Here is a 26,000-nt window from a genome sequence, read left to right as displayed (position 1 = left end):
CAGATTCAATCTTTATTGTCATTGTGCAGTGTACAGTACAGAGACAACAAAATGCAGTTAGCATCTCACCCAGAAGAGCGAAAATAGAATAATGGAACAGTAAAATATATATATGTACATACAGTAGCAGTAGTTCAACTTTTTCTGGGGGAAAGAGGGGGGGAATGACGGAATGACAGGCAATCACTGAGGTGCAGAGTTAAGTAGTGTAACAGCCGTAGGGAAGAAGCTGTTCCTGAACCTGCTGGTCCGGCAACGGAGAGACCTGTAGCGCCTCCCAGATGGTAGGAGGGTAAATAGACTGTGGCTGGGGTAAGAGCAGTCCTTGACGATGCTGCGTGCAAACTATAGGCTCGAGCATTGCCTGACCTGAAAGTGGTGTCCCGTGCTTTCAGCAGTAGCCTGACCTCGTTGTTCATCCATGGCTTCTGATTCGGGAATGTGGTAATTCGTTTGAGGGAGGTGACACTGTTGATGGTGGAGTTGATAAAGTTCAAAACAGAGGATGTATAAGAGTCAATGTCCGTTTGGGAGTCAAGGGTGGCCTGAGCTGCAAACGCATTCCAGTCAGTGTTTCCAAAACGTGCCTTAAGTGTGGAGTCCGCCTCCTCTGACCAAACTTTAACTGTCCTCACTCTGGGTTTAACACGTCTGATGAGTGGGGAGTACTTTGGGAGCAGGAACAATGAGAGGTGATCAGACTGACCAAGGTGGGGGAGGGGGACGGCTTTGCAAGCTTCAGCCATATTTGTGTAAACTTTGTCCAGTATCTTGTCTTCTCTAGTGGCGAAGGAGACATGTTGGTGGAATTTGGGGAGTACAGTCTTCAGGTTGGAGTGATTGAAGTCACCCGCAACAATGAAGGCTGCCTCGGGGTTGTGAGCAGAAAGGCAATATATGATTAGCTGTGCACGCAGCATCTCTGGAGAGAAGGAATGGGTGACGTTTCGGGTCAAGACCCTTCATCAGTCTGAAGAAGGGTCTCGACCCAAAACGTCACCCATTCCTTCTCTCCAGACATGCTGCCTGTCCCACTGAGTTAATCCAGCATTTTGTGTTATCTTCGGATGTAAACCAGCATCTGCAGTTCCTTCCCACACACACATGATTAACTGTAGCTGGTAGAGCGACTGCCTCACAACAGCAGAAACGTGGGTTCGATCCTGACCTCAGGTGCTGTCTTTGTGGAATTTACACATTCTCCTGTGACCCTTTCTCCAGGTGCTCCAGTTTTCTCCCACATCCTAAAGATGTGCAGTTCTGTAAGTTAATTGGTCTTTGTAAATTGCCCCTAGCATGCAGGGAGTGGATGCGAAAAAGAGATAACAGAACTCGTATGAACGGGTGATCGATGGTCGGTGTGGGCTGTTTCCATGCTGTATCTCAAAACTAAACAAAATCTTATACACGTAGTTTCACTCCTTACTCCTAATCCTGTGCTCGGATATCTCAACATCTCCAAAGTTGGCTGTTTATTCTTAACTTGAGCCAGATTTAAATGCAGCGTTGCAGATGGGAACTAACTGTGTTTACAGGGGTTCAGCATATCCTTGATATGGGGTTGGGAGGGAAAAATAGATCAGCCATGATTGAATGGCGGAGTAGACTTGTAGTTAATGGGCACTTACGCTTGATGGGCCGAATGGCTTAATTCTGCTCCTAGAATTTATGTAAGTGCTGGAGTAACTCAGCGGGTCAAGAGGCATAGATTGAATGCAAGCATCTATATACATTTGAACCACCTTCATAGATAGCTGTACAGGAGTCTAATATCCACAACCCTAGCTCTCTCCATTCACACACCATTTTAGTCAGAGCTATCCAGCAAGGAAGCAGACCACAGATAGGCACAAAATGCTGGAGTAACTGTGCAGGGCAGGCAGCATCTATGGAGAAAAGAAATACGTCATGTTTTGGATCATGACCATTCTTCAGACTCTGTAACCATAGCTTTGGTCTGGCGATGATGACCCAGGAGAGACCGCGGACATTGGTTTAGTTGTCCTGCCCTTGGGTCGGCGGGGTTTGGTGTCCCTTTCCATTCTTGTAGAGTGTGTGAGACTGTAGCAGACTTCACTGCTGCCCAGTACACCAGGAGCTCAGTGCCGTGTCTGAGATCTTGCTCTTTCCCTCAGTTGGCTGAATGCTCTGCTGGTGCCCAGAAGGAGTGTCTGTCCCAGCTGCGAGGCAGCTGTTGAGATGTGGAAAACACTCCATCTTTACCAGAGTCCTGTCATGCACCATTATCGGCATGGCAGGGACGGGGCAGATCAATAGAGGAGCTTTGCTTTGTGTGGTTTATGTAAGGCCCATTCCCTCATTTTTCATCAAACAACTCAACAATGACTTGAAGCCTGGTCTCTCAACGTGTGCATCCCACATGAAGAGCCAATGTGGTCCCAAAACGGGCTCCATAAAATATTGCAAACTTCCCCCTAGTTTGTTATTCCATTGTGCACCACCATTCTATTTATCGGGGCGGTGTATTGGCATATATATATATAGTATATGTACAGTATATATATATAACATATATATATACAGTATATGTACAATATATATATATATATATATGCACTTCTCCAGTAATCCCTTTCATTTTCATTTTGCAAATGTGTCTATAATATAGCACTTTATAAAACTGTCTTTTGAAAGTATATACACAACGTCAACCATCATCCACCCTGCCTGTTGCTTCAATCATTAGTGGTGTACAATTTGGTTTTAACCAATCCATGCTGCCTTTCATTTATTGAGTCATGATTTTCCAAGCAGCAGAGTCATTGACCCATAATCACAGAAACAGGCCATTTGGCCCACCTTGTTCATGATGGGCTCGTCCCAATGAACATTGAATTCTCCAATTTTAGGTAACATCCTCCTCCCTTTTTTCTCTCCTCTCTTCCTTGTGACCCACCCTGGTACGCACCCATTGCTCCAACTATCCTGGCCCCTTTCCCCTTCCCCATGTTCCCTCCCACCACTATATCCCTTTGCCTAGCTTCACATTTCACTTTTCTCCTTATCTTTTGTCACCTTTTCATCTTTGGCCTATGTCGACCCATCTGCCAAAAAATGACCCCCACTTCTGTATCCACCTATCACTTGCCATGCTTTGTCGCCCCCCACCTCTTTACCAACCTCCCCCTTCCCCCTCCCCCCCCCCCACTACAATCAGTCTGAAGTAGGGTCTAAACGCAAAACGTCACCTATCCATGTCGCCCAGAGATGCTGCCTGACCTGCTGAGTTACACTAGCACTTTTTGGGTATTTTCCAAATAACTGTTAGCTTTGGCCCAGTTTCATGTTACTAAAGGATTTCCCAGCATTTCTGGTGGACTAACCTTGTCAGATTTATGCTTGCCCTCTTTTTATATAGAACTCAATCATCCGCAATGCTCCTGCTCTCTGGCACAAACCCCATATCCAAGGAAGGTTTTTTTTGCAGGGTATTGCTGACCAAACAGAATAAATTCTGGACTTGAGTGTCAATTGTTTTCATAGTGCATTTTCATTAATGGATGTGCTGACCCTTGTCCAGTTTGTGTGGGAAGGAACTGCAGATGCTGGTTTAAACTGAAGGTGGACACAAAAAGCTGGAGTAACTCGGCGGGTCAGGCGGCATCTCTGGAGAAATGAAATAAGTGACATTTCGGGTTGAGACCCTTCTTCAGACTGAGAATCAGGGGAGAGTGAAACGAGAGATATAGACGGTGATATAGAGGGATATCGAACAAATGAAGGAAAGATATGTAAAAAAGTAACGATGATACTGTCTATCCCCTTCCTAGTTTAAAGACTTTAACGCCATAGGTAGACAAAATTGCTGGAGAAACTCAGCGGATGCGGCAGCATCTATGGAGCGAAGGAAATAGGCAACGTTTCGGCCCGAAACGTTGCCTATTTCCTTCGCTCCATAGATGCTGCCGCACCCGCTGAGTTTCTCCAGCAATTTTGTCTACCTTCGATATTCCAGCATCTGCAGTTCCTTCTTGAACACTTTAACATCATAGATTTTGCGATGGCTCATATTAAATGTAAGTAAAGATACAGAAGATGAATGAAATTGCATGTAAAGAAAGGTGGCCACATAATGGTAACTTTTGCTAAAGCTGCTAAAATCGTAATGGACTGGCATGTAGAGGAAGATGACATCCTGCAGTGCGTCCATGTGTTGCATCGCTCCTGCACCCTACATCTCAAAAAAACATTTGTGCACATGTTGTTGGATATGCAAACTGCTAATGGACAGCAAGGTTTATGGCACATCTGAGAACGAGAGTACCAAAGATAGACACGAAATGCAGGATTAACACAGTGGGTCAGGCTGCGTCTCTGGAGAATAGGAATAGGTGACGTTTCAGGTCGCGGCTCTTCATTAGACACATACCAACACTCCATCTCCTCAACCAAAGGACTCAAAGTCAAAACAGAGGCAGAAAGAAGACGAAAATATATAATCTGCAGTTCCTTGTATCTTCATGTTAAATAATCATTGTAGTTCCTTGCGTCTTCATTTTAAATCCAATCTTTTATCAGAAACACTCCAGGAACTTCATGGAATGAAACTCCACTCTTCTCATTCCTCGTTCTCTAGATCAGAGAGCAGCACCAGCATTTATTGCTTATTCCTCACTGCCCTTGACAAGGTGACCGTGAGCTGCCCTTGACAAGGTGACCGTGAGCTGCCCTTGACAAGGTGACCGTGAGCTGCCCTTGTTAACCACTGCAGTGCTTCTGGTGAAGATGCTCGCTCTCACCGTCCTGTCAGGGAGTGGGTTCCAGGATTCAGACCCAATGGCAATGGAAGAACAGAAATATATTTTCAAGTCAGGATGGTGTGTGACTTGGAGGGGAACCTACCATGCAGTTGTGTTCCCCTGCACCCGCTGCCCTTGTATTCCCTGGTGGTAGAGGTGGTGAGCTTGGGAGTTGCTGGCAGTGGCTCCTTGGCGAGTAATGGCAGTGCATTTTGTAGATGGTAAGGGCTGCAGCCACTGTGCACCAGTGGTGGAAGCAAGGTATGTGTCGGATGGAAGGAGTGACAGCTAACTGGGATGCTTTGACCTGGATGGTGTTGAGCTTCCTAAGAATTGTTGGATCTGCACTCACCCAGGCAAGTTTAAGGGATTCCATCACACCCTTGACTTGTGCCTTGCGGTTGATGGGAAGGCTTTGTGGTCTCAAGAGGTGAGTCACCATCAGTACCCAGCCTCTGACCTGCTCTTGTAACCACATGATATATATATATATAGCAGGCCCAGCTGAGTTTCAAGGAGATCCATAGGATGTAGATGGGGAAGGGCTCTGTGATGGTAATCCATTGAATGTCAATGGTAGGCGGACATGTTGGAGATGATCGTTACCTGATACTCTCGTAGCGCAAATGTTACTATGTATCGGCCCATGCCCAAATATTTCCAGGTCTTGCTGCAGGTAGTGAAGACCTGATGGTATGGTTGGGCATTTAAAAAACACTTGTTGTCATGGAGAGAAGGCAGGAACGGGGTACAGATTGGGGATGATCAGCCATGATCACATTGAATGGCGGTGCTGGCTCAAAGGGCCGAATGGCCTACTCCTGCATCTATTGACTATTGTCTATTGTTTATGGACTGGAGTTATGCATTAGCCAGGCCAAATGTGCTCCCTTGTGGGACATAAATGGCTTATTACAACAATCCACTAGTATTCATGATGATAAATCATTGAGGCCCTTAGTTATTTTTTTCTAAACTTAATTTCTGAATTTAAAATCCCACAGCTGCTGGTTCAGATCTCTGGATTATTAATCCTGTAATTTGATCACTGCACCACCAATGTTAATGACAGGCATGAGCAGTTATCACATATTGAAATTCTGTGGGAAGTTTAATGGCCAATTAATGCAGCAATTTCATGAAAATTGTCAGAGATTGAGAACAGTTATGGTGTTTCATATATGTGCAATTGATTAGCATCCTGTGGCTGTTTGGAGTCTAAAGGACATCTCTGTGTCACAAATTGCTGATCAATTTACACAGCAATCCTGGTTTACACTATTCAGCATTATTATGGATCCATAATACAACTAGTTAATTCTATAACTGGGGTGAGATTGTTAAAGTTGAGGTGCTTTCAGAACAAAATGATCATAGATTGTGCATGGTACCAGAGAACTGGATTTGATCCTGACTACGGGTGCTGTCTGTACGGCGTTTTTACGTTCTCCCCGTGACCATGTGGGTTCTCTCCGGGTGCTCTGGTTTCCTCCCATATTTCAAAGGCGTACAGATTTGTGGACAAATTGGCTTGGTATCATTGTAAATTGTCCCTAGTGTGTAGGATAGTGTTAGTGAGGGGATCGCTGGTCGGCGTGGACTCAGTGACCCAAAGGGCCTGTTTCAGCGCTGGATCTCTAAACTAAACTAAATTTAAAGTGATGCTGGGAGCTTGATCCAAGGACGGGGTTTGTTGGAAACACTCAGTGGGTCAGGCAGTGGCTGTGAAGGGGCAAGCAGAGATCATGTTTTAGGCGAATGATCCTTCGTCTATCATCGTGATATGGGTTTAAACCTTCTCGGTTCTATAGTGGTGTCAGGTTGAGTTGAAACGTTGATGCTGTTTTCCCTCTTCATGGACGCTACTTGATCTTCTGAATGTTTCCAGTGTTTTTGTTTCAGACATTTGATGGAGTTATATTGGTGGATGGTGAACAGATATAGTTAGAGCATGATTTTACACCAACAGTATAGGAAGTTTGGAATATATCCAAGAAGGCTGTGGGTGCCAGGGTTATTGGCAAGCATGGATGTTGTAGGCCGCAGGGCCTGCTCTAGCACTGTACTGTTCTAAGTTTGAGTTGCAGAGTTTAACCTAAAGATTGCAGTTGTCCAAGGTGCAAGTTAACCAAGGTGATCTGGATTGAATGCGGTTGAATTGAATCTTGTAGCTAAGTTTCAGAGCAGGCTCAGGGAGGCAAATGTGGGGAAATTTAACTGTTCTCTAGTAAATAGTTCATGTTCATCAGTTCTAGGAACAGATTTAGGTCATGTGGCCCATCAAGTATACTCTGCCATTCAATCATGGTTGATCTATCTTTCCCTCTCAAACCCTGTCTCCTGCCTTCTCCCCATAACCCCTGACACTCATACTAATCAAGAACCTGTCTCTGCCTTAATAATACCTATTGATTGCCTCCACAGTTTCTGTGGCAATGAAATCCACAGATTCACCACCCTCTGAATAAATTCCTCCTCATCTCCTTTCTAAAGGTACATCCTTTAATTTTTAGACTATGGCCTCTAGTCCTAGACCCTCCCATTAGTGGAAACACCCACAGCATATCCACTCTATCCAGGCCTTTCACTATTCGGTAAGTTTCAATGAGGTCCCTCCTCATGTTTTTAAACTCCAGCGAGTGGAGGCCCGGTGCCATGAAATGCTCATCAAATGTTAACCCAATCATTCCTGGAATCATTCTTATAAACCTCCCCTGGACACTCTCCAATGCCAGCACATCCTTCCTCAGATATGGGGCCCAAAACTGATCAGGTAATGGGGGATATCATTGCGAAGCTAGTGGAGCTGCTGCCTCACAGCTCCAGCAACCCGGGCTAGATCCTGCCATTTGGTGCTGTCTGCCTAGACTGTGTGAGATTCCCACAGGTGCCCCAGTTGGCTCCCGTATCCTAAAGACATATGGGTTGGTTAGTTAATTTGCCACTGAAAACTACCTCGATACCTATGTACTATGTGGGAGTTGATGAAAATTGGGGAGAATAAAACTAAAGTGGGTTTAATGTAGGATTAGTGGATTATGGTTGGCACAGACTCAATAGGCCAAAGTATTTGTTTTCAGTATTCAGTATTTACTTTAATGTAATTTTCACTGAGTACTTACATACACAGAGGAAACGAAAAATTGTTTCTCAGTTCCTGTCAGTGCAATTAATAAAAACAGAATAAATACATACAACTTTGAAATTAACTTATCTAAAATAGACTTTAAAATTGAACTAAAAAACAGACATTCAGACTTTCAGACAGTGGCTTTGCTTTGACAGGTGTCTAGCTGTCAAAGTATGGGCGAGGTTAGGTGTGTTGGTGTATGATGTACGGGGAGGGGACACAGTCCGTTAACCAGTCTTATTGCCTGTGGGAAGAAGCTGTGTAGCATCCTGCTGGTTCTGCAGCTGATGCTCCTGTACCTCTTCCCAGATGGCAGAATGGAGAAGATGTGGTGTGATGGATGATAGGGGTCCTTAATAATGGAGATGGCTCTGCGGATGCTGCGCTTCTGATAGATCTCCAACAGGAAAGGGAGTGGAGCACCAATTATCCTACTGGCTGTCTTCACTATCCTGTTAAGTTCCCTGCTGTGCCTGTATACTGATGTACAGTTGAGGGATCGAGTCTGTAGGAGTTTATGGGAATATGGGGAGAATAAAACTAAAGTGGGTTTAATGCAGAATGAGTGGATTATGGTTACCTCAATCAGCCAAAGAGCCTGTTTCCCTGCTGTACCATCCTATGACAAAACAACCTCCTGTCCTGAAGAAGGATTCCGACCCAAAACGGTGCCTGTCCATTCCCTCCAGAGATGCTGCCTGACCCACTGAGTTACTCCAGCACTTTCTGTTTTACACAAGGTACCAGCACCTGCAGTTCCTTGTGTCTCCAACTTTCCACCCTGCACATTGATAGCTGGCCATGCTGAGCTGGTGAGATGAATGGCCCTTCCGGCATCCCATTGTACAGTTGTACATGTCTGGGTAGGGGAATGTTGGGGTTGAGAGAGAGAGATAGATCAGCGATGATTGAATGGCGTATTAGACTTGATAGGCCGAATGGCCTAATTCTGCTCCTATTGCAGAAATTTGTGGACGCAGCCCAGACCATCACACAAACCAATCTCCCTTCCATTGACTCCATTTACACCTCAAGCTGCCTCGGCAAGGCCAGCAGCATAATCAAGGACGAGTTGCACCCTGGCCACTCCCTCTTCTTCCCTCTCCCATCAGGCAAAAGGTACAGAAGTGTGGAAACACACACCTCCAGATTCAGGGACAGTTTCTTCCCAGCAATTATCAGGCAACTGAACCATCCTACCACCACCAAAGAGCAGTCCTGAACTACTTGCTACCACATTGGTGACCCTCGGACTATCTTTGATCGGACTTTGCTGGCTTTACCTTGCACTAAAAGTTATTTCCTTATTCATGTATCTGTATACTGTGAATGGGTCGATTGTAATCATGTATTGTCTGGTTAGCACACAACAAAAGCTATTCACTACCTTGGTACACATAATAATATACTAAACTAAACTAAGTAAACTAAACAAAACTATCACTTATGAACGTTGAGGGGGTATCAGTTCAAAAAACTGGCATGCGTACAAAGATTTGTTCTACGGACAGCAGAACTAGTTTTCTCTCTCCACTCTTAGTTAATGCTCTTTCTTATGTGACTTTGAGGCCATTCTTTATAGTACTGTGAAGATGTGATTACAGAATGGAGCTAACCTGTAGATAAAATAGACTTAAGGATGCCAGTTGTTACCTGGGAACAGCCTGCAGCTTAAAAAAGGTATTAAATATATTAAAAAATACACTAAATATATTACGAGGATGTAGCCAGGACTCCAGGGCCTGAGCTGTAAGGAGAGGTTGAGCAAGCTCGGCTTTTATTCCATGTATTGCAGGAAGAAGGTGGGTAATCTTATGGAAGCAAATAAGATCATGAGAGGATTACATGGGGTGAATGCACAGAGTCTCTTTCACACAAATGGTGGTAGTTGTATGGAACAAGCTGCCGTAGGAGGTAGTTGTGTCAGGTACTATCGCAATGTTTAAGAAACATTTAGACAGGCACATGGATAGGAGGGACAGGTTTGGAGGGATATGGGCTAAACACAGGCAGGTGAGACTAGTATATCTGGGACATGTTGGTCGGCGTGGGCAAGTTGGACCAAAGGACCTGTTTCTACACTGTATCACTCTATGACTGTATCTAACAGCAGGCTACTGACCTTGTATGACTTCAGGGCTTTGTGTGCAATTGTCTGGATAGGAACAGCCTGAATCAGGCATCCTCAAAAATAGATTAATGTATTGGGTATCTCTCGATTGCAACAAAAACATAAGGAACAGGCGGAGATGGACACAAAATGCTGGAGTAACTCAGCCGGACAGGAACCATCTCTGGAGAGAAGGGTGACATTTTGGGTCGAGACCCTTCTTCAGACGACCCGAAACGTCACCCATTCCTTCTCTCCAGAGATACTGCCTGTCCCGCTGAGTTACTCCAGCATTTTGTGTCCATCTTCGGTTTAAACCAGCATCTGCAGTTCCTTCCTACACATAAGGAAAAGGCAATTCCCATTGTGGAAGTAATTTGTTCCAAATGCAGGGTCGAGCAGTGAGAATTAACGGTGAAGACGGGAAGCATGAGCTGGAGTGGTGGCACTGGGCCAGCAGATCAAGAGTTCAAATCCTACCATCACACAGGGGAGATGAACGCAGTAACAGTCTCTGCTAACTACACAGTTGGTTCAGTAAGTTCAGGGCAGGGCAAGTTGTGAACACAGCAAACACACCAATTTATTCAAAACATTATTTGAAGTGCAGAGGAAACAGAACTTGGGAAAGAAATTAGCGCAAACACACAATTAAAAGTCGGGTAAACTTTCAAGAAAAAAACCATAACTAGACGATAGCTGCGCATTAAATCAATCCCTCTACTCGCTGGTGTTTAGAGGGATAAGCGGGGACCTGATTAGAAACTTACCAAACAGTGAAAGGCCTGGATAGAGTGGATGTGGAGAGGATGTTTCCACTAGTGGGGGAGTCTAGGACTAGAGGTCATAGCCTCAGAATTAAAGGACGTTCCTTTAGGAAGGAGATGAGGAATTTAGTCAGAGCCTCACAGCTCCAGCAACCCGGGCTAGATCCTGTCATTTGGTGCTGTCTGCCTAGACTGTGTGGGATTCCCACAGGTGCCCCAGTTGGCTCCCGTATCCTAAAGACATATGGGTTGGTTAGTTATTTGCCACTGAAAACTACCTCGATACCTATGTACTATGTGGGAGTTGATGAAAATTGGGGAGAATAAAACTAAAGTGGGGTTAATGTAGGATTAGTGGATTATGGTTGGCACAGACTCAATAGGCCAAAGTATTTGTTTTCAGTATTCAGTATTTACTTTAATGTAATTTTCACTGAGTACTTACATACACAGAGGAAACGAAAAATTGTTTCTCAGTTCCTGTCAGTGCAATTAATAAAAACAGAATAAATACATACAACTTTGAAATTAACTTATCTAAAATAGACTTTAAAATTGAACTAAAAAACAGACATTCAGACCGGACAGTGGCTTTGCTTTGACAGGTGTCTAGCTGTCAAAGTATGGGCGAGGTTAGGTGTGTTGGTGTATGATGTACGGGGAGGGGACACAGTCCGTTAACCAGTCTTATTGCCTGTGGGAAGAAGCTGTGGAGCATCCTGCTGGTTCTGCAGCTGATGCTCCTGTACCTCTTCCCAGATGGCAGAATGGAGAAGATGTGGTGTGATGGATGATAGGGGTCCTTAATAATGGAGATGGCTCTGCGGATGCTGCGCTTCTGATAGATCTCCAACAGGAAAGGGAGTGGAGCACCAATTATCCTACTGGCTGTCTTCACTATCCTGTTAAGTTCCCTGCTGTGCCTGTATACTGATGTACAGTTGAGGGATCGAGTCTGTAGGAGTTTATGGGAATATGGGGAGAATAAAACTAAAGTGGGTTTAATGCAGAATGAGTGGATTATGGTTACCTCAATCAGCCAAAGAGCCTGTTTCCCTGCTGTATCCTTCTGTGACAAAACAACCTCCTGTCCTGAAGAAGGATTCCGACCCAAAACGGTGCCTGTCCATTCCCTCCAGAGATGCTGCCTGACCCACTGAGTTACTCCAGCACTTTCTGTTTTACACAAGGTACCAGCACCTGCAGTTCCTTGTGTCTCCAACTTTCCACCCTGCACATTGATAGCTGGCCATGCTGAGCTGGTGAGATGAATGGCCCTTCCGGCATCCCATTGTACAGTTGTACGTGTCTGGGTAGGGGAATGTTGGGGTTGAGAGAGAGAGAGATAGATCAGCGATGATTGAATGGCGTATTAGACTTGATGGGCCGAATGGCCTAATTCTGCTCCTATTGCAGAAATTTGTGGACGCAGCCCAGACCATCACACAAACCAATCTCCCTTCCATTGACTCCATTTACACCTCAAGCTGCCTCGGCAAGACCAGCAGCATAATCAAGGACGAGTCGCACCCTGGCCACTCCCTCTTCTTCCCTCTCCCATCAGGCAAAAGGTACAGAAGTGTGGAAACACACACCTCCAGATTCAGGGACAGTTTCTTCCCAGCAATTATCAGGCAACTGAACCATCCTACCACCACCAGAGAGCGGTCCTGAACTACTTGCTACCACATTGGTGACCCTCGGACTATCTTTGATCGGACTTTGCTGGCTTTACCTTGCACTAAAAGTTATTTCCTTATTCATGTATCTGTATACTGTGAATGGACCGATTGTAATCATGTATTGTCTGGTTAGCACACAACAAAAGCTATTCACTACCTTGGTACACATAATAATATACTAAACTAAACTAAGTAAACTAAATAAAACTATCACTTATGAACGTTGAGGGGGTATCAGTTCAAAAAACTGGCATGCATACAAAGATTTGTTCTACGGACAGCAGAACTAGGTTCCGCTCTCCACTCTTAGTTAATGCTTATGTGACTTTGAGGCCATTCTTTATAGTACTGTGAAGATGTGATTACAGAATGGAGCTAACCTGTAGATAAAATAGACTTAAGGATGCCAGTTGTTACCTGGGAACAGCCTGCAGCTTAAAAAAGGTATTAAATATATTAAAAAATACACTAAATATATTACGAGGATGTTGCCAGGACTCCAGGGCCTGAGCTGTAAGGAGAGGTTGAGCAAGCTCGGCTTTTATTCCATGTATTGCAGGAAGAAGGTGGGTAATCTTATGGAAGCAAATAAGATCATGAGAGGATTACATGGGGTGAATGCACAGAGTCTCTTTCACACAAATGGTGGTAGTTGTATGGAACAAGTTGCCGTAGGAGGTAGTTGTGTCAGGTACTATCGCAATGTTTAAGAAACATTTAGACAGGCACATGGATAGGAGGGACAGGTTTGGAGGGATATGGGCTAAACACAGGCAGGTGAGACTAGTATATCTGGGACATGTTGGTCGGCGTGGGCAAGTTGGACCAAAGGACCTGTTTCTACACTGTATCACTCTATGACTGTATCTAACAGCAGGCTACTGACCTTGTATGACTTCAGGGCTTTGTGTGCAATTGTCTGGATAGGAACAGCCTGAATCAGGCATCCTCAAAAATAGATTAATGTATTGGGTATCTCTCGATTGCAACAAAAACATAAGGAACAGGCGGAGATGGACACAAAATGCTGGAGTAACTCAGCCGGACAGGAACCATCTCTGGAGAGAAGGGTGACATTTTGGGTCGAGACCCTTCTTCAGACGACCCGAAACGTCACCCATTCCTTCTCTCCAGAGATACTGCCTGTCCCGCTGAGTTACTCCAGCATTTTGTGTCCATCTTCGGATTAAACCAGCATCTGCAGTTCCTTCCTACACATAAGGAAAAGGCAATTCCCATTGTGGAAGTAATTTGTTCCAAATGCAGGGTCGAGCAGTGAGAATTAACGGTGAAGACGGGAAGCATGAGCTGGAGTGGTGGCACTGGGCCAGCAGATCAAGAGTTCAAATCCTACCATCACACGGGGAGATGAACGCAGTAACAGTCTCTGCTAACTACACAGTTGGTTCAGTGAGTTCAGGGCAGGGCAAGTTGTGAACACAGCAAACACACCAATTTATTCAAAACATTATTTGAAGTGCAGAGGAAACAGAACTTGGGAAAGAAATTAGCGCAAACACCCAATTAAAAGTCGGGTAAACTTTCAAGAAAAATACCATAACTAGAGGATAGCTGCGCATTAAATCAATCCCTCTACTCGCTGGTGTTTAGAGGGATAACCGGGGACCTGATTAGAAACTTACCAAACAGTGAAAGGCCTGGATAGAGCGGATGTGGAGAGGATGTTTCCACTAGTGGGGGAGTCTAGGACTAGAGGTCATAGCCTCAGAATTAAAGGACGTTCCTTTAGGAAGGAGATGAGGAATTTAGTCAGAGGGTGGCGAATCTGTGGAATTCAATATCACAGAAGGCTGTGGAGGCCAAGTCAATGGATATTTTTTAAGGCAGAGATAGTTAGTACGAGTATCATCGGTTATGGGGAGAAGGCAGGAGAATGTGGTTAGGAGGATAGATCTGCCATGATTGGATGGCGGAGTAGACTTGATGGGCCGAATGGCCTAATTCTGCTCCTATCTCTTATAAACTTATGAACTCTCTTCCTGGCTCAGGAAGCGTAACTGATTGTGAGCATCACTGATGGACAGCGGGCCTGATCAATGTCCCTGATCGACTGTCCTCATTGCCATGAGTGCCTGATTCTCAGCAATGGTTCAATGGTGTTGTATTTGTCACACGTGCAACTGCACAGTGAAATTAATTTTGCATATATTACACATGCGGCGCCGCCATTTTTGGCGCCATTACTCAATGTCCAAAGTCCGGTCGGCCTGCACGCTCGATGTACTGGAGTAGTTCCCTCGAACCGACGTCCCTATCCTCGCCTCTCCTCCCCCGGCCATCTTTGTGCCCCAGCGGTGCCTCCTGCAGCTGACCTTTAAGGCGCTGGAGACATTACCCCGGTTCACCATCCCACCGGCCCTTGCTCCGCCCATCTGTCATCTCCAGTGGCCCCATCCCGGTTACCCCGACCAACAAGCCTTGATTGACCGCGGTTGCCAGCTTCCAATGGGAATAACATTTCTTTAAACACTGTTCTACTGTGTGTAGTTGCAGTTGGATTGCTGTAAAAGCAACTTTGTGATTCATGTATTTCCAATGTCTGGATAGATACTCCACAAGAGTCAGATCGATGATACAGATCACGGATTGGGTGCACAGTTGTCCGCTCAGAGTGCAGACTATTTGAAGAGTCATCTGGTCTCTGGGAACAAAAAATATATTTCAGATTTGCACCAGGCAGTGATTTCAGCTGCTGCTTAGAAACAGGAAGCATGATGTGACAATAAATAAGTCTTTCTCACCATTCATCCTCCTGCTTCTCAGTTTGGTTACGGCTGCATCCCCGAGGTGCAGTCACTGTGTAAAATGAATGTTAAACTCCTGCACGCCTAGTCTTCCTCAGGCTTAGTATGGACAGGCCAGATGTGCCAGGACTCGTATGCGCATTGATTTAGTTCAGTTTAGTTTAGAGATACAGCGTGGAAACAGGCCAATTGGCCCACTGAGTCCACACCGACCAGCGATCTGCGTACACAAGCGGTATCCTACACACGTTACATTGGGGACTATTTACAATTTTTACCGACGCCTATTAACCTATAAATCACTACGTGTGGGAGGAAACCGGAGCACCCGGAGAAAACCCACGCAGGTCACGGTGAGCATGTACGAAGTCCGTACAGACAGCACCCGTGGTCAGGATCGAACACGAGTCCCTGGCGCTGTAAAGCAACTCTACCGCTGTGCCACTGTGTTGTCCTAATCTTGGGATCCAAGTACAGAGCTCACAGGAAGTTGATATACAAGGATACAGAGTGGTGAAGAAGGCTTGTCTTCATCGGTCAGGGCATCGAGCATAAGTGTCAGGAAGCCATGATGCCGCTTCATCTGACTTTAGTTAGGCCACATTCAGAGAATTGTGTGCAGTTTTGGTGCAAGAAGTGGAGGCTTTGGAGAGGGTGCTGGGTTGCTGCCTGGATTATAGGATCATGCACAAACAGGAGGGATTAATTTCATTTAGCATAATGTTTGGCACTTTGCCATCGTGGGCCGAAGGGCCTGTTCCTGTGCTGTACTGTTCTGTGTAGGAAGGAACTGCAGATGCTGGTTTAAACCGAAGATAGACACAAAATACTAGAGTAACTCAGCGGGACAGACAGCATCTCTGGAGAGGAGGTGACGTTTCGGGTCGAGACCCTTCTTCAGACTGATCTGAAGTATATCTGAAGAAGGGTCTCGGCCTGAAACATCACCGATTCTTTCTCTCCAGAGATGCTGCCTGTCCCGCTGAGTTACTCCAGCATTTTGTGTCTACTGTATTGTTCTATGTTGTACACGGTGAAGCAGTGCATAACTATCGGCCCAGGATGGCATCAGGAGCACAATCAGGACACACCATTGGGCAGGAGTTGAGGAGAGAAGATTCAACCTGTGCTTGGCGTAAGAGTCCCTGTGCTCGAGGATAGTAAATGGAAGAGAGATGTGGAAATGAAAAATCAGGTTTCACTGTGGCATTTGCCCCACAGGGGATAGCATTTATTGTCTAAACTCACATAGGAACATTAACTCTGCAAGTGAGCCTCTAGATAGGGACCTGATCCTACAGAACTTATCATCAACTGTGGAAGGAACGGAGAATACTTCAACAACATGACCAAGGGCCCAGACCCGAAACATTGTCTTTCCAATTCGCTCTGCAGATGCTGCCTGACCTGCTTAGTTCCTCCAGCAGTTTGTTCTTTGCTGAAGAAAGGGAGAACTTATTTTAATGGGATTGGAGTCCTAAATTAGTCCGTTTCCCCTTCCCTGATGAGCATTGTATGTAAACAGGCTTTCTAGGTGAACTCCTCTACAAGGGTAGCTATGTCCCACACAGGTCTCTCCTCACCTTACTACAGGTCCACCACAGATTATCCGGCACCCTTGGTTCCAGAGCCTTGCTGGATTATCCATTATCCGAGAGGAATCTGCCGTTACCGGAACGGTCCGCCTAGGCTGCCGAGGAGCCGAGATATCGGCCCGCAGAGTTGGCCTCGGAAGTCAGCTATGGGGACGGATTTGCCGGCCCCAGCCAGACCAGAGTTCCAGAGCCCCGGCCACAGAGGGCAATTTCAACCTGCCGATCGGCCACGGACGTCAGCTCTGTGAACGGATCTGTTGGATTGGAATTCCAGAGCCCCAACCGCAGGGGTCATATTTGACCCGCTGATTGGCACGGAAGTCCTGATGAGGTTGAGATCGGCCGCCTCACCCGGCCTGGAACGCCTCGTTTTTGTGGGAACTTCCAGGGGGGTGGAGTGGATTTGAAGTGTATTTATACAATTTCTGTCCGGATTAGTGGAAGCGCCGGACCACCAGTGGTTGGAAAATCTGGGGTGGGCCTGTACTTGCCATCTAACATCACTTCCTCCAGCCTCTTCGGCTAGTGGTATCAGGGGATATGGAGAGAAGGCAGGCACGGGTTTTTGATTGGGGATGATCAGCCATGATCACAATGAACGGCGGTGCTGGCTCGAATAGCCTCCTCTAACACCTATTTTCTATGTATCTATGTTTCTATGTTTCTTCCTCGTGGATTAGTTGAGCAGCTCCTTAAATGCATCTGTGTTATCCACCCTGGTTACTGCTACATTCCCACCGCTTTGAGAGAAGGGCTTCGCAAAGTTCCATACTGGATTTAAACTGCTATTACCATGAGCGTTGTGGTAATTTTGCCAATGGCAGCTTTTCATTTCTAGAGTTTGAAAAGTAATCTTTGGAACTACCATGGTGGAATTAAACTCTAGTTTGCATAACTGATTAAGTTCCATGACATGATCGCCACACATTCCCCACAGAGCGTTCACAATCCCATGCTAATGTAGAAACACGATAGTCCACATAATTTAATTCCTGTCATACTTTAGCACTAGCTTTTCTGCTCCTCGTATAAACTGTCAGAAAAAATGGTATGGCAATAATATTGTTTGAGATATATTAGCCTTTAAGGGAAAATTTCTGTCCCTTTGATATACTGAATCCATTAGCTGAAGAATTGATATATTTAGTCCATAAATGTAATCTGCTGAATCATAAATCTTAAGAATAATTCATTTTGGTTCTGTTTCTGACATAGGAGGCCATATCAGCCCATTGAGCCAGTACTATCTCACAGTGCAATCCTATTTCCTCCTACATTCTCCCCCTACCTATTTAGTTTAGTTTAGTTTAAAGATACAGCATGAAAACCGATTCTTCGGCCCACCGAGCCCGTGCCGACCAGCGATCCCCGCACACTAACACTATCCTACACACACTAGGGACAATTTACATTTATACCAAGTCAATTAACCTACAAACCTGTACATCTTTGGAGTGTGGGAGGAAACCGAAGATCTCGGTGAAAACCCACACGGACACAGGGAGAACGTACAAACTCCGAACTGACAGCACCCATAGTCGGGATCGAACCCGGGTTTCTGGCGCTGTAAGCTCCGAAAGGCAGCAACCCGTGCCACCCTATTCTGTCCACATTTCCTTCGACTCTCTCCAGATACTGCCATGTGAGGTAATTTACTGCATCCAGTTAACCAAGCCACCCACACGCCATTATGATTTGGGAGGAAACTGGAGTGCCTCGGTGGGAGCACAAGTGGTCACAGGGAGAACATGCAAACTCCACACAGGTATTACCAGAGGTCAGGATTGAACTTGGCCCACTGGAGCTGTAAAATGGCTGCCCTACCAGCTGTGCCAGTGTTAATCTGAGACCCAACTTCCCTTCCGTTGACTCCATCTACACCTCACGCTGCCTTGGCAAGACCACCAGCATAATCAAGGACCAGTCGCTCCCCGGCCACTCCCTCTTCTCCCCTCACCCATCGGGCAAAAGGTATAGAAGTGTGAAAACGCACACCTCCAGATTCAGGGACAGTTTCTTCCCAGCTGTCATCAGGCAACTGAACCAAGGGTCACAGGCAACTGAACCAAGGGTCACAGCTCAAGGATAAGGGGGAAATCCTTTAAAACCGATATGAGAAGAACTTTTTTCACACAGAGAGTGGTGAATCTCTGGAACTCTCTGCCACAGAGGGTAGTCGAGGCCAGTTCATTGGCTATATTTAAGAGGGAGTTAGATGTGGCCCTTGTGGCTAAGGGGATCAGAGGGTATGGAGAGAAGGCAGGTACGGGATACTGAGTTGGATGATCAGCCATGATCATATTGAATGGCGGTGCAGGCTCGAAGGACCGAATGGCCTACTCCTGCACCTAATTTCTATGTTTCTATGTTTCTATCCTACCGCACCCAGCGGAGCAGTTCTGAGCTATTATCTACCTCGTTGGAGAACGTTGGTCTATCATTGATCGGACTTTATCTTGCACTAAATGTTATTCACGTTATTCCCTTTATCATGTATCTGTACTCTGTGGATGGCTCGATTGTAATCGTGTATTGTCTTTTCGCTGACTGGTTAGCACGCAACAAAAGCTTTTCACTGTACCTTGGTACACGTGACAATAAACAAAACTAGACCAGGAGCATATAATAGGAGGACTGGTCCGAGGCTTGTATGAGTGAGTTTTCAGCAGTGTTTTGGAGAAGGAAAGTGAAAGGAGTTCTGGGAGGGTATACCTGGTCTGCAGCAGGTATGATTGTTCATGAGGGAACTTAACCTGGGGTAGGAGGAGTGTGCAGAAGGAAGATGGGGACAAGAGGGAGTAGGGAGTGTGGGAAGAGGAGAAGTGGGGGGAGGGGGGAAAGTTTCACCAAGTGAGCTGGAGAGAAGGAAATGGGAGGGCAAGGAGAGGAGCAGGGTGGGGTTGGGAGAGGGGAGGTTGGATACCATGTAAGGGGAGTGTAGGGTGGAAACGAGAACCTTTAGAGATGAGGAGAGTGTTAGGCAGCCGGATTGCAAGCGAGGAGAGGAGGAAAGTGAGAGCTTTGAAATAAGTCCCGTCGGCAAGAAGGCAGTGCTGTAGCCACTGTTTCCGTGATGGACAGAGTAATGGAGAAATATTGGGGAGGGGGTTTTTGCCACATCGGAAGTACAGCAGAGTTCCTGGGACAACTTTGGAGGTCAGGCTGGACAGTTGAGAGCGAACCTGAGAGCCCTGTCCCACTTTCCCGAGTTATTCACGAACTCTCCCGAGTTTTCCCCTTGATTCGAACTTGGAGAATTACGGTAATAGCCATTCGTAGGTACTCGGGGCTATTTTTTTAACTCGTGGACATTTTTCAACATGCTGAAAAAACGTCCCGCCTTACCTGATGCCCCGAGTTCCTACGGCTGGCATTACGAGCCGCTACGAATCATCTACGGACTTATATGAGCTCGCTACCGACATTCCCCGACAATCCCCGAGTTCGAATCAAGGGGAAAACTCGGGAGAGTTTGTGAGTAACTTGGGAAAGTGGGATAGGGCCTTGACACAGCGGGAGCTGCCATGGTCCTGGGGTTGGGTCCATTGTGCAGCCAGGGTTGTAGGGTACCATAGTGCCACCAAGGACCCCCCCCCCCCGGGGTCTGGTCCATACTGCAGCCAGGGTCCTAGGTTCCTGTTGATGATGGTGCCATGGTACTGCGGTATGGTTCATAATGCCGTGGCAGTCCTGGTTCTGCAATGGTCCACCGTGACACCAGGGTCCTGGGATCTGGTCCATAGTAGTAGTGCTGGGGTCCTTGTGTTGCCGTGTTCCTGGTGCCGTCAGGGTACTGGGGTACCGGGGTCCATATTCAGCTGCTGAGGGGGTCCTCGTGCCCCCAGGGACCCAAAGTCTGGTCTCTGATGGCACCAGGGTCCAGGAGCCCAGCCTCTGGTGCTGCTGTGGCCCTAGTGCCACTGGCACTCAGCTTCCATGCCTTTGAGCTTAGATTTTGGACCCATGGGAACCCACCTGGGGGGCCAGTGAGCAGACCGGTTGCGGGAGGGAGTGCATTGCATCGATGGGGGAGTGGGCCGTTGGAGGCCCTGCTGCAGCCTGGTGCTCGGCTGGATGGTCCACGTGCTCCAAGATACCGAGCACGTGGACCACACACGGCCTACAGCGGTGGAGCAGCGGCGGAGGACACCACGGCTACGCTTGGCCAGGCCGACCCTGCAACGTCGCCATGACAACAGACCTTCATGGTCAGGTCAGGATCCCCGCACTTACAACAACTGGTACTTTAAAATGGTGCCAAACTGGCGACTCCGTACACTGTCTCAGTGTACTGCTACTATGCACTTGTATTATATCTGAGATGCTTAGTTTAAATTAGCTCTTTGGGTTAAAGGAATCAAGGGATATGAGGAAAAAGCCAGAACGAGGTACTAACTTTATATGATCAGCCATGATCATATTGAATGGCGGTGCTGGCTCGAAGGGCTGAATGGCCTATTCCTGCACATATTTTTCTATGTTTCCATACAGAGCAGAAACAGGCCCTTCGCCCCACCGAGTCTGCATCAACCAGCGACCCCTGCACATCAACACTATCCCACACACACTAGGGACAATTTACATTTATACCAAGCCAGTTAACCCACAAACCTGTACGTCTTTGGAGCGTGGGAGGAAATTAGTGATAATTAGTGATCATTTTTCAAAACTCTTTAGATTCTGGAATAGTTCCTGAGGATTGGAGGGTAGCTAATGTAACCCCACTTTTTAAAAAGGGAGGGAGAGAGAAAACGGGGAATTACAGACCAGTTAGTCTAACATCGGCAGTGGGGAAACTGCTTGAATCAGTTATTAAAGATGGGATAGCAGCACATTTGGAAAGTGGTGAAATCATTGGATAAAGTCAGCATGGATTTATGAAAGGTAAATCATGTCTTACGAATCTTATAGAATTTTCCGAGGATGTAACTAGTAGAGTGGATAAGGGAGAACCAGTGGATGTGTTATATCTGGACTTTCAGAAGGCTTTCGACAAGGTCCCACATATGAGATTAGTATACAAACTTAAAGCACACGGTATTGGGGGTTCAGTATTGATGTGGATAGAGAACTGGCTGGCAGACAGGAAGTAAAGAGTAGGATTTAACGGGTCCTTTTCAGAATGGCAGGCAGTGACTAGTGGGGTACCGCAAGGCTCAGTGCTGGGACCCCAGCTATTTACAATATATTAATGATTTGGACGAGGGAATTGAATGCAACATCTCCAAGTTTGCGGATGACACGAAGCTGGAGGGCAGTGTTAGCTGTGAGGAGGATGCTAGGAGGCTGCAAGATGACTTGGATAGGCTGGGTGAGTGGGCAAATGCATGGCAGATGCAGTATAATGTGGATAAATGTGAGGTTATCCACTTTGGTGGCAAAAACAGGAAAGTAGACTATTACCTGAATGGTGGCCAATTAGGAAAAGGGGAGATGCAACGAGACCTGGGTGTCATGGTACACCAGTCATTGAAAGTAGGCATGCAGGTGCAGCAGGCAGTGAAGAAAGCGAATGGTATGTTAGCATTCATAGCAAAAGGATTTGAGAATAGGAGCAGGGAGGTTCTACTGCAGTTGTACAGGGTCTTGGTGAGACCACACCTGGAGTATTGCGTATAGTTTTGGTCTCCTAATCTGAAGAAGGACATTCTTGCCATAGAGGGAGTACAGAGAAGGTTCACCAGACTGATTCCTGGGATGTCAGGACTTTCATATGAAGAAAGACTGGATAGACTTGGCTTGTACTCGCTAGAATTTAGAAGATTGAGGGGGGATCTTATAGAAACTTACAAAATTCTTAAGGGGTTGGACAGGCTAGATGCAGAAAGATTGTTCCCAATGTTGGGGAAGTCCAGAACAAGGGGTCACAGTTTAAGGATAAAGGGGAAATCTTTTAGGACTGAGATGAGAAAAAAAAAATTCACACAGAGAGTGGTAAATCTCTGGAATTCTCTGCCACAGAATGTAGTTGAGGCCAGTTCATTGGCTATATTTAAGAGGGAGTTAGATGTGGCCCTTGTGGCTAAAGGGATCAGGGGGTATGGAGAGAAAGCAGGTACAGGATACTGAGTTGGATGATCAGCCATGATCATATTGAATGGCGGTGTAGGCTCGAAGGGCCGAATGGCCTACTCCTGCACCTATTTTCTATGTTTCTATGAAACCGAATATGTCAGAGAAAATCCACACAGGTCACAGGGTGTACGTACAAACTCCGTATAGACAGCACCTGTAGTCAGGATGGAACTTGGGTCTCTGGCGCTGTAAGGCAGCAACTCTACCACTGTGCCACCGTGGTTGTCTATGATGTATCTAAGTGTTTATGTTTAGTGATACTTGTACAGAACTGTAAACAAAAATGAATTTCACTGTACCTCAGTACATGTGACAAATAAAGTACCGTACCATACTGTACCATCGTACATGGCTTGTGTTGCTGACCCGTCCTTCTCCTTGATCTTGCAGGCTGACCGCTCGGATATGAGCAACCTCGCTCTGCCAGGGAACATGAGACGGGGGGGCTCGGACACCAACCTGAACCTCAGCGTGACGGACGGGCTGCTGGAGCTGCAGAGCGACCGACTGACGGCAGACAAGCTGAAGCAGAAGGTGCTGAGGTTGACGGAGCAGCTGCGGGTGGAGCAGGAGCAGCGGGACGCCAACGTGACCGAGTACCTGAAGCTGGTGAGCAGCGCGGACAAGCAGCAGGCCCGCCGCGTCAAGCAGGTCTTCGAGAAGAAGAACCAGAAGTCGGCCCACAGCATCGCCCAGCTGCAGAAGAAGTTCGACCACTACCACCGCAAGCTGAAGGAGGCCGAGCTGAACGGGGTGCGGCACTCCAAGGAGGGTCTGCGGGGCTCGCAGCAGAACGTGAGGGAGGTGAGCGGCAGCACGGCGAGGCTCGCGGCGGCTCCGAGCGTGGAGGGCGGCCGCGGGCTCCCGGGGGTCACCCTAACCCCGCCGGCCTTTGTCTTCAACAAACCGCGGGAGCTCGCCAACCTGATCCGCAACAAGTTCGGCAGTGCCGACAACATCGCCCAGCTGAAGAACTCCATGGAGGACTTCCAGCGGGACGCCGGCCACCGGGCACTGAGTGGCAGCGCGGTACTGGTGTCCAAGGCCAAGTATGGCAGCGACGACGAGGCCTCCAGCCCCAGCGTCTCCGGAGACAGCAACGGCAACTCCGACTTTGGCATCAAAGACACAGCCAGCCCAAAGTCCAGCTCCCTGGAGAGGGAGCACAGCAAGCTGCCCGCAGTCCTAGAGGAGCTCCGCGAAATGAAAGAAGCACAGTCACAGCTGGCAGCGGACATCCAGAACTTAAAGGCTCAGTTTAACAGAGACTATGGCATCGTCACACAAACACTGCAAGAGGAACACTACAGGTAAACAGTTTGTCTACGTCTCACTTTATTACACTGCGCCATGATTTTGATTGATACTTTATTATCACGTGTACTTGGTACAGGAGATTCTTTGTTTGCATACAGTACAAGTAGTTTAGTTTAGAGATGTAGCGTGGAAACAGGCCCTTCGGCCCACCGGGTCCGCACTGACCAGCGCTCCCTGCACATCAACACTACCTTACACACAATAGGGACAATTTAACATTTTATACCAAGCCAATTAACCTCCGTACAGATAGCACCCGCAGTCAGGATCAAACCCGGGTCTCTGACGCGGTAAGGCAGCAATTCTACTGCTGTGACGCCCACAAGTATGCAAGAGTAAAGGGCGCTGACAACGTTTACAAAATAATTCAATATAATCCCTCTTCCTTCTCCCCTCACTCCCCCCGCCCCCATAATGTCACAGCTGACCAGCAGTCTGTGTCAGAGGCATGATGATTTGCTCACTTGTAGCCTGTGGTGTGACTGTCACAGGTTCTGTCGCTGCCTGAGCCACAGTTTCCTGCAGGGAGAATGAGACATCCTCTGTGGCCACAACATAAACCCTACTCTCAGCTTTAATCTCCAACCATGCTCGTAGGGGAAATGGGCTGAGCCTGGGGTAAGATTGTATCTCACGCCTCACCACGACTATCTACTTAGATTAATTTAGTTTAGAGATACGGGGCGGAAATGGGCTGTTTGGCCCACTGACCCCGCACTGACCAGTGATCCCCACACATTAACACGACACACACTGGGAACAATTTACATTTATACCAAGCCAATTAACCTTCAAATCTGAAGGTCTTTGGAGGAAACCGAAGATCTCGGAGATAATCCAAGTAGTCACGGACAAATTCCGTACAAACAGCACCCATAGTTGGAATCGAACCCCGGTCTCTGGTGCTGTAAGCGCTTTAAGGCCACAACTCTACCGCTGTGCCACCGTGCCGCACTTTGGCTCCTGAAACTGCTACTTCTGCAGGCACAGATCCAGTCAAAACTATTGAAATGTTCTTCTGATCTACCTCAAATTCTGTGCATTTTAGCCTAAGCAAAACTCTGTTGCCAATACCAACGGTTCTTTATTGCCACATTTGCACAGCACAATTAAGTCCTTTTTGCACAACATGCAAATGCACAGTCGACATATTTTGACGCCGTTTACAAAAAAACAGTCCAAAGTCCAGTCCAGGTGCTGGAAGTACTGGAGCACCCCGATCTAGGTCAGTCCCAGGCTGCTGCAAGCCCGAGACCCAACGTCCCTCTCCTCGCCCGACCGACCGCCTCTTGTCATGGGGGAACTTCCTGCAGGCGACTTTGAAGATGCTGGAGGCAACACCTCATACCGGCCCACTCCTCGCGTCCGTCCCCACCAGCGGCCCCCTCCTCCGACACTCTCCGGTCATCCGGACTTCTGAGCTTCCCCCTGTGCCTCTACAACTCACCCAGTGCTTGCTGAACCTGAACGCCTATTTTTTCTGGAAAGCTGACAGTTTAAACATTTCATTGTTTCAGTCTATCTTCTTTATTCCTGATGTTCTCCACCTGGGCAGCATTTCTTGGGTATCCTTTCCCCGGGCCACGGTGGCTGTGCCTTCAGTCATCTGGAGTACAAGACCAGAAATTACTCCCCAAATCTCCCTCTCCCTTCACCACTCCTACTATAAGAATCTCTCTCAAAACACACTTAGCAGGTGGCACAGTGGCGCAGCAGTAGACTTGCTGCTTTACAGCGCCAAACACCTGGGTTCAATCCTGACTACGGGTGCTGTCTGTACGGAGTTTGTGCGTTCTCCC

At 47.0% G+C, this 26,000-nt stretch overlaps 1 protein-coding gene across 3 annotated transcripts in view; it reads left to right on the top strand.

The window, feature by feature from the left end:
- Positions 1–26,000, top strand: part of tmcc3 (transmembrane and coiled-coil domain family 3) — a 120,914-nt gene that overhangs the window by 79,867 nt on the left and 15,047 nt on the right. For all 3 annotated transcript variants that reach the window (XM_033039385.1, XM_033039386.1, XM_033039387.1), the window contains one exon: positions 23,275–24,194. In XM_033039385.1, coding sequence (XP_032895276.1) covers positions 23,275–24,194 — 920 coding nt within the window. The remainder of the gene's footprint in view (positions 1–23,274; positions 24,195–26,000) is intronic.

Source organism: Amblyraja radiata, chromosome 21 (assembly GCF_010909765.2).
Source record: "Amblyraja radiata isolate CabotCenter1 chromosome 21, sAmbRad1.1.pri, whole genome shotgun sequence".
Lineage (NCBI taxonomy): Eukaryota > Metazoa > Chordata > Chondrichthyes > Rajiformes > Rajidae > Amblyraja > Amblyraja radiata.
Note: the sequence above shows the minus strand (reverse complement) of the source record. Positions and strands in the feature narration are given on the sequence as shown.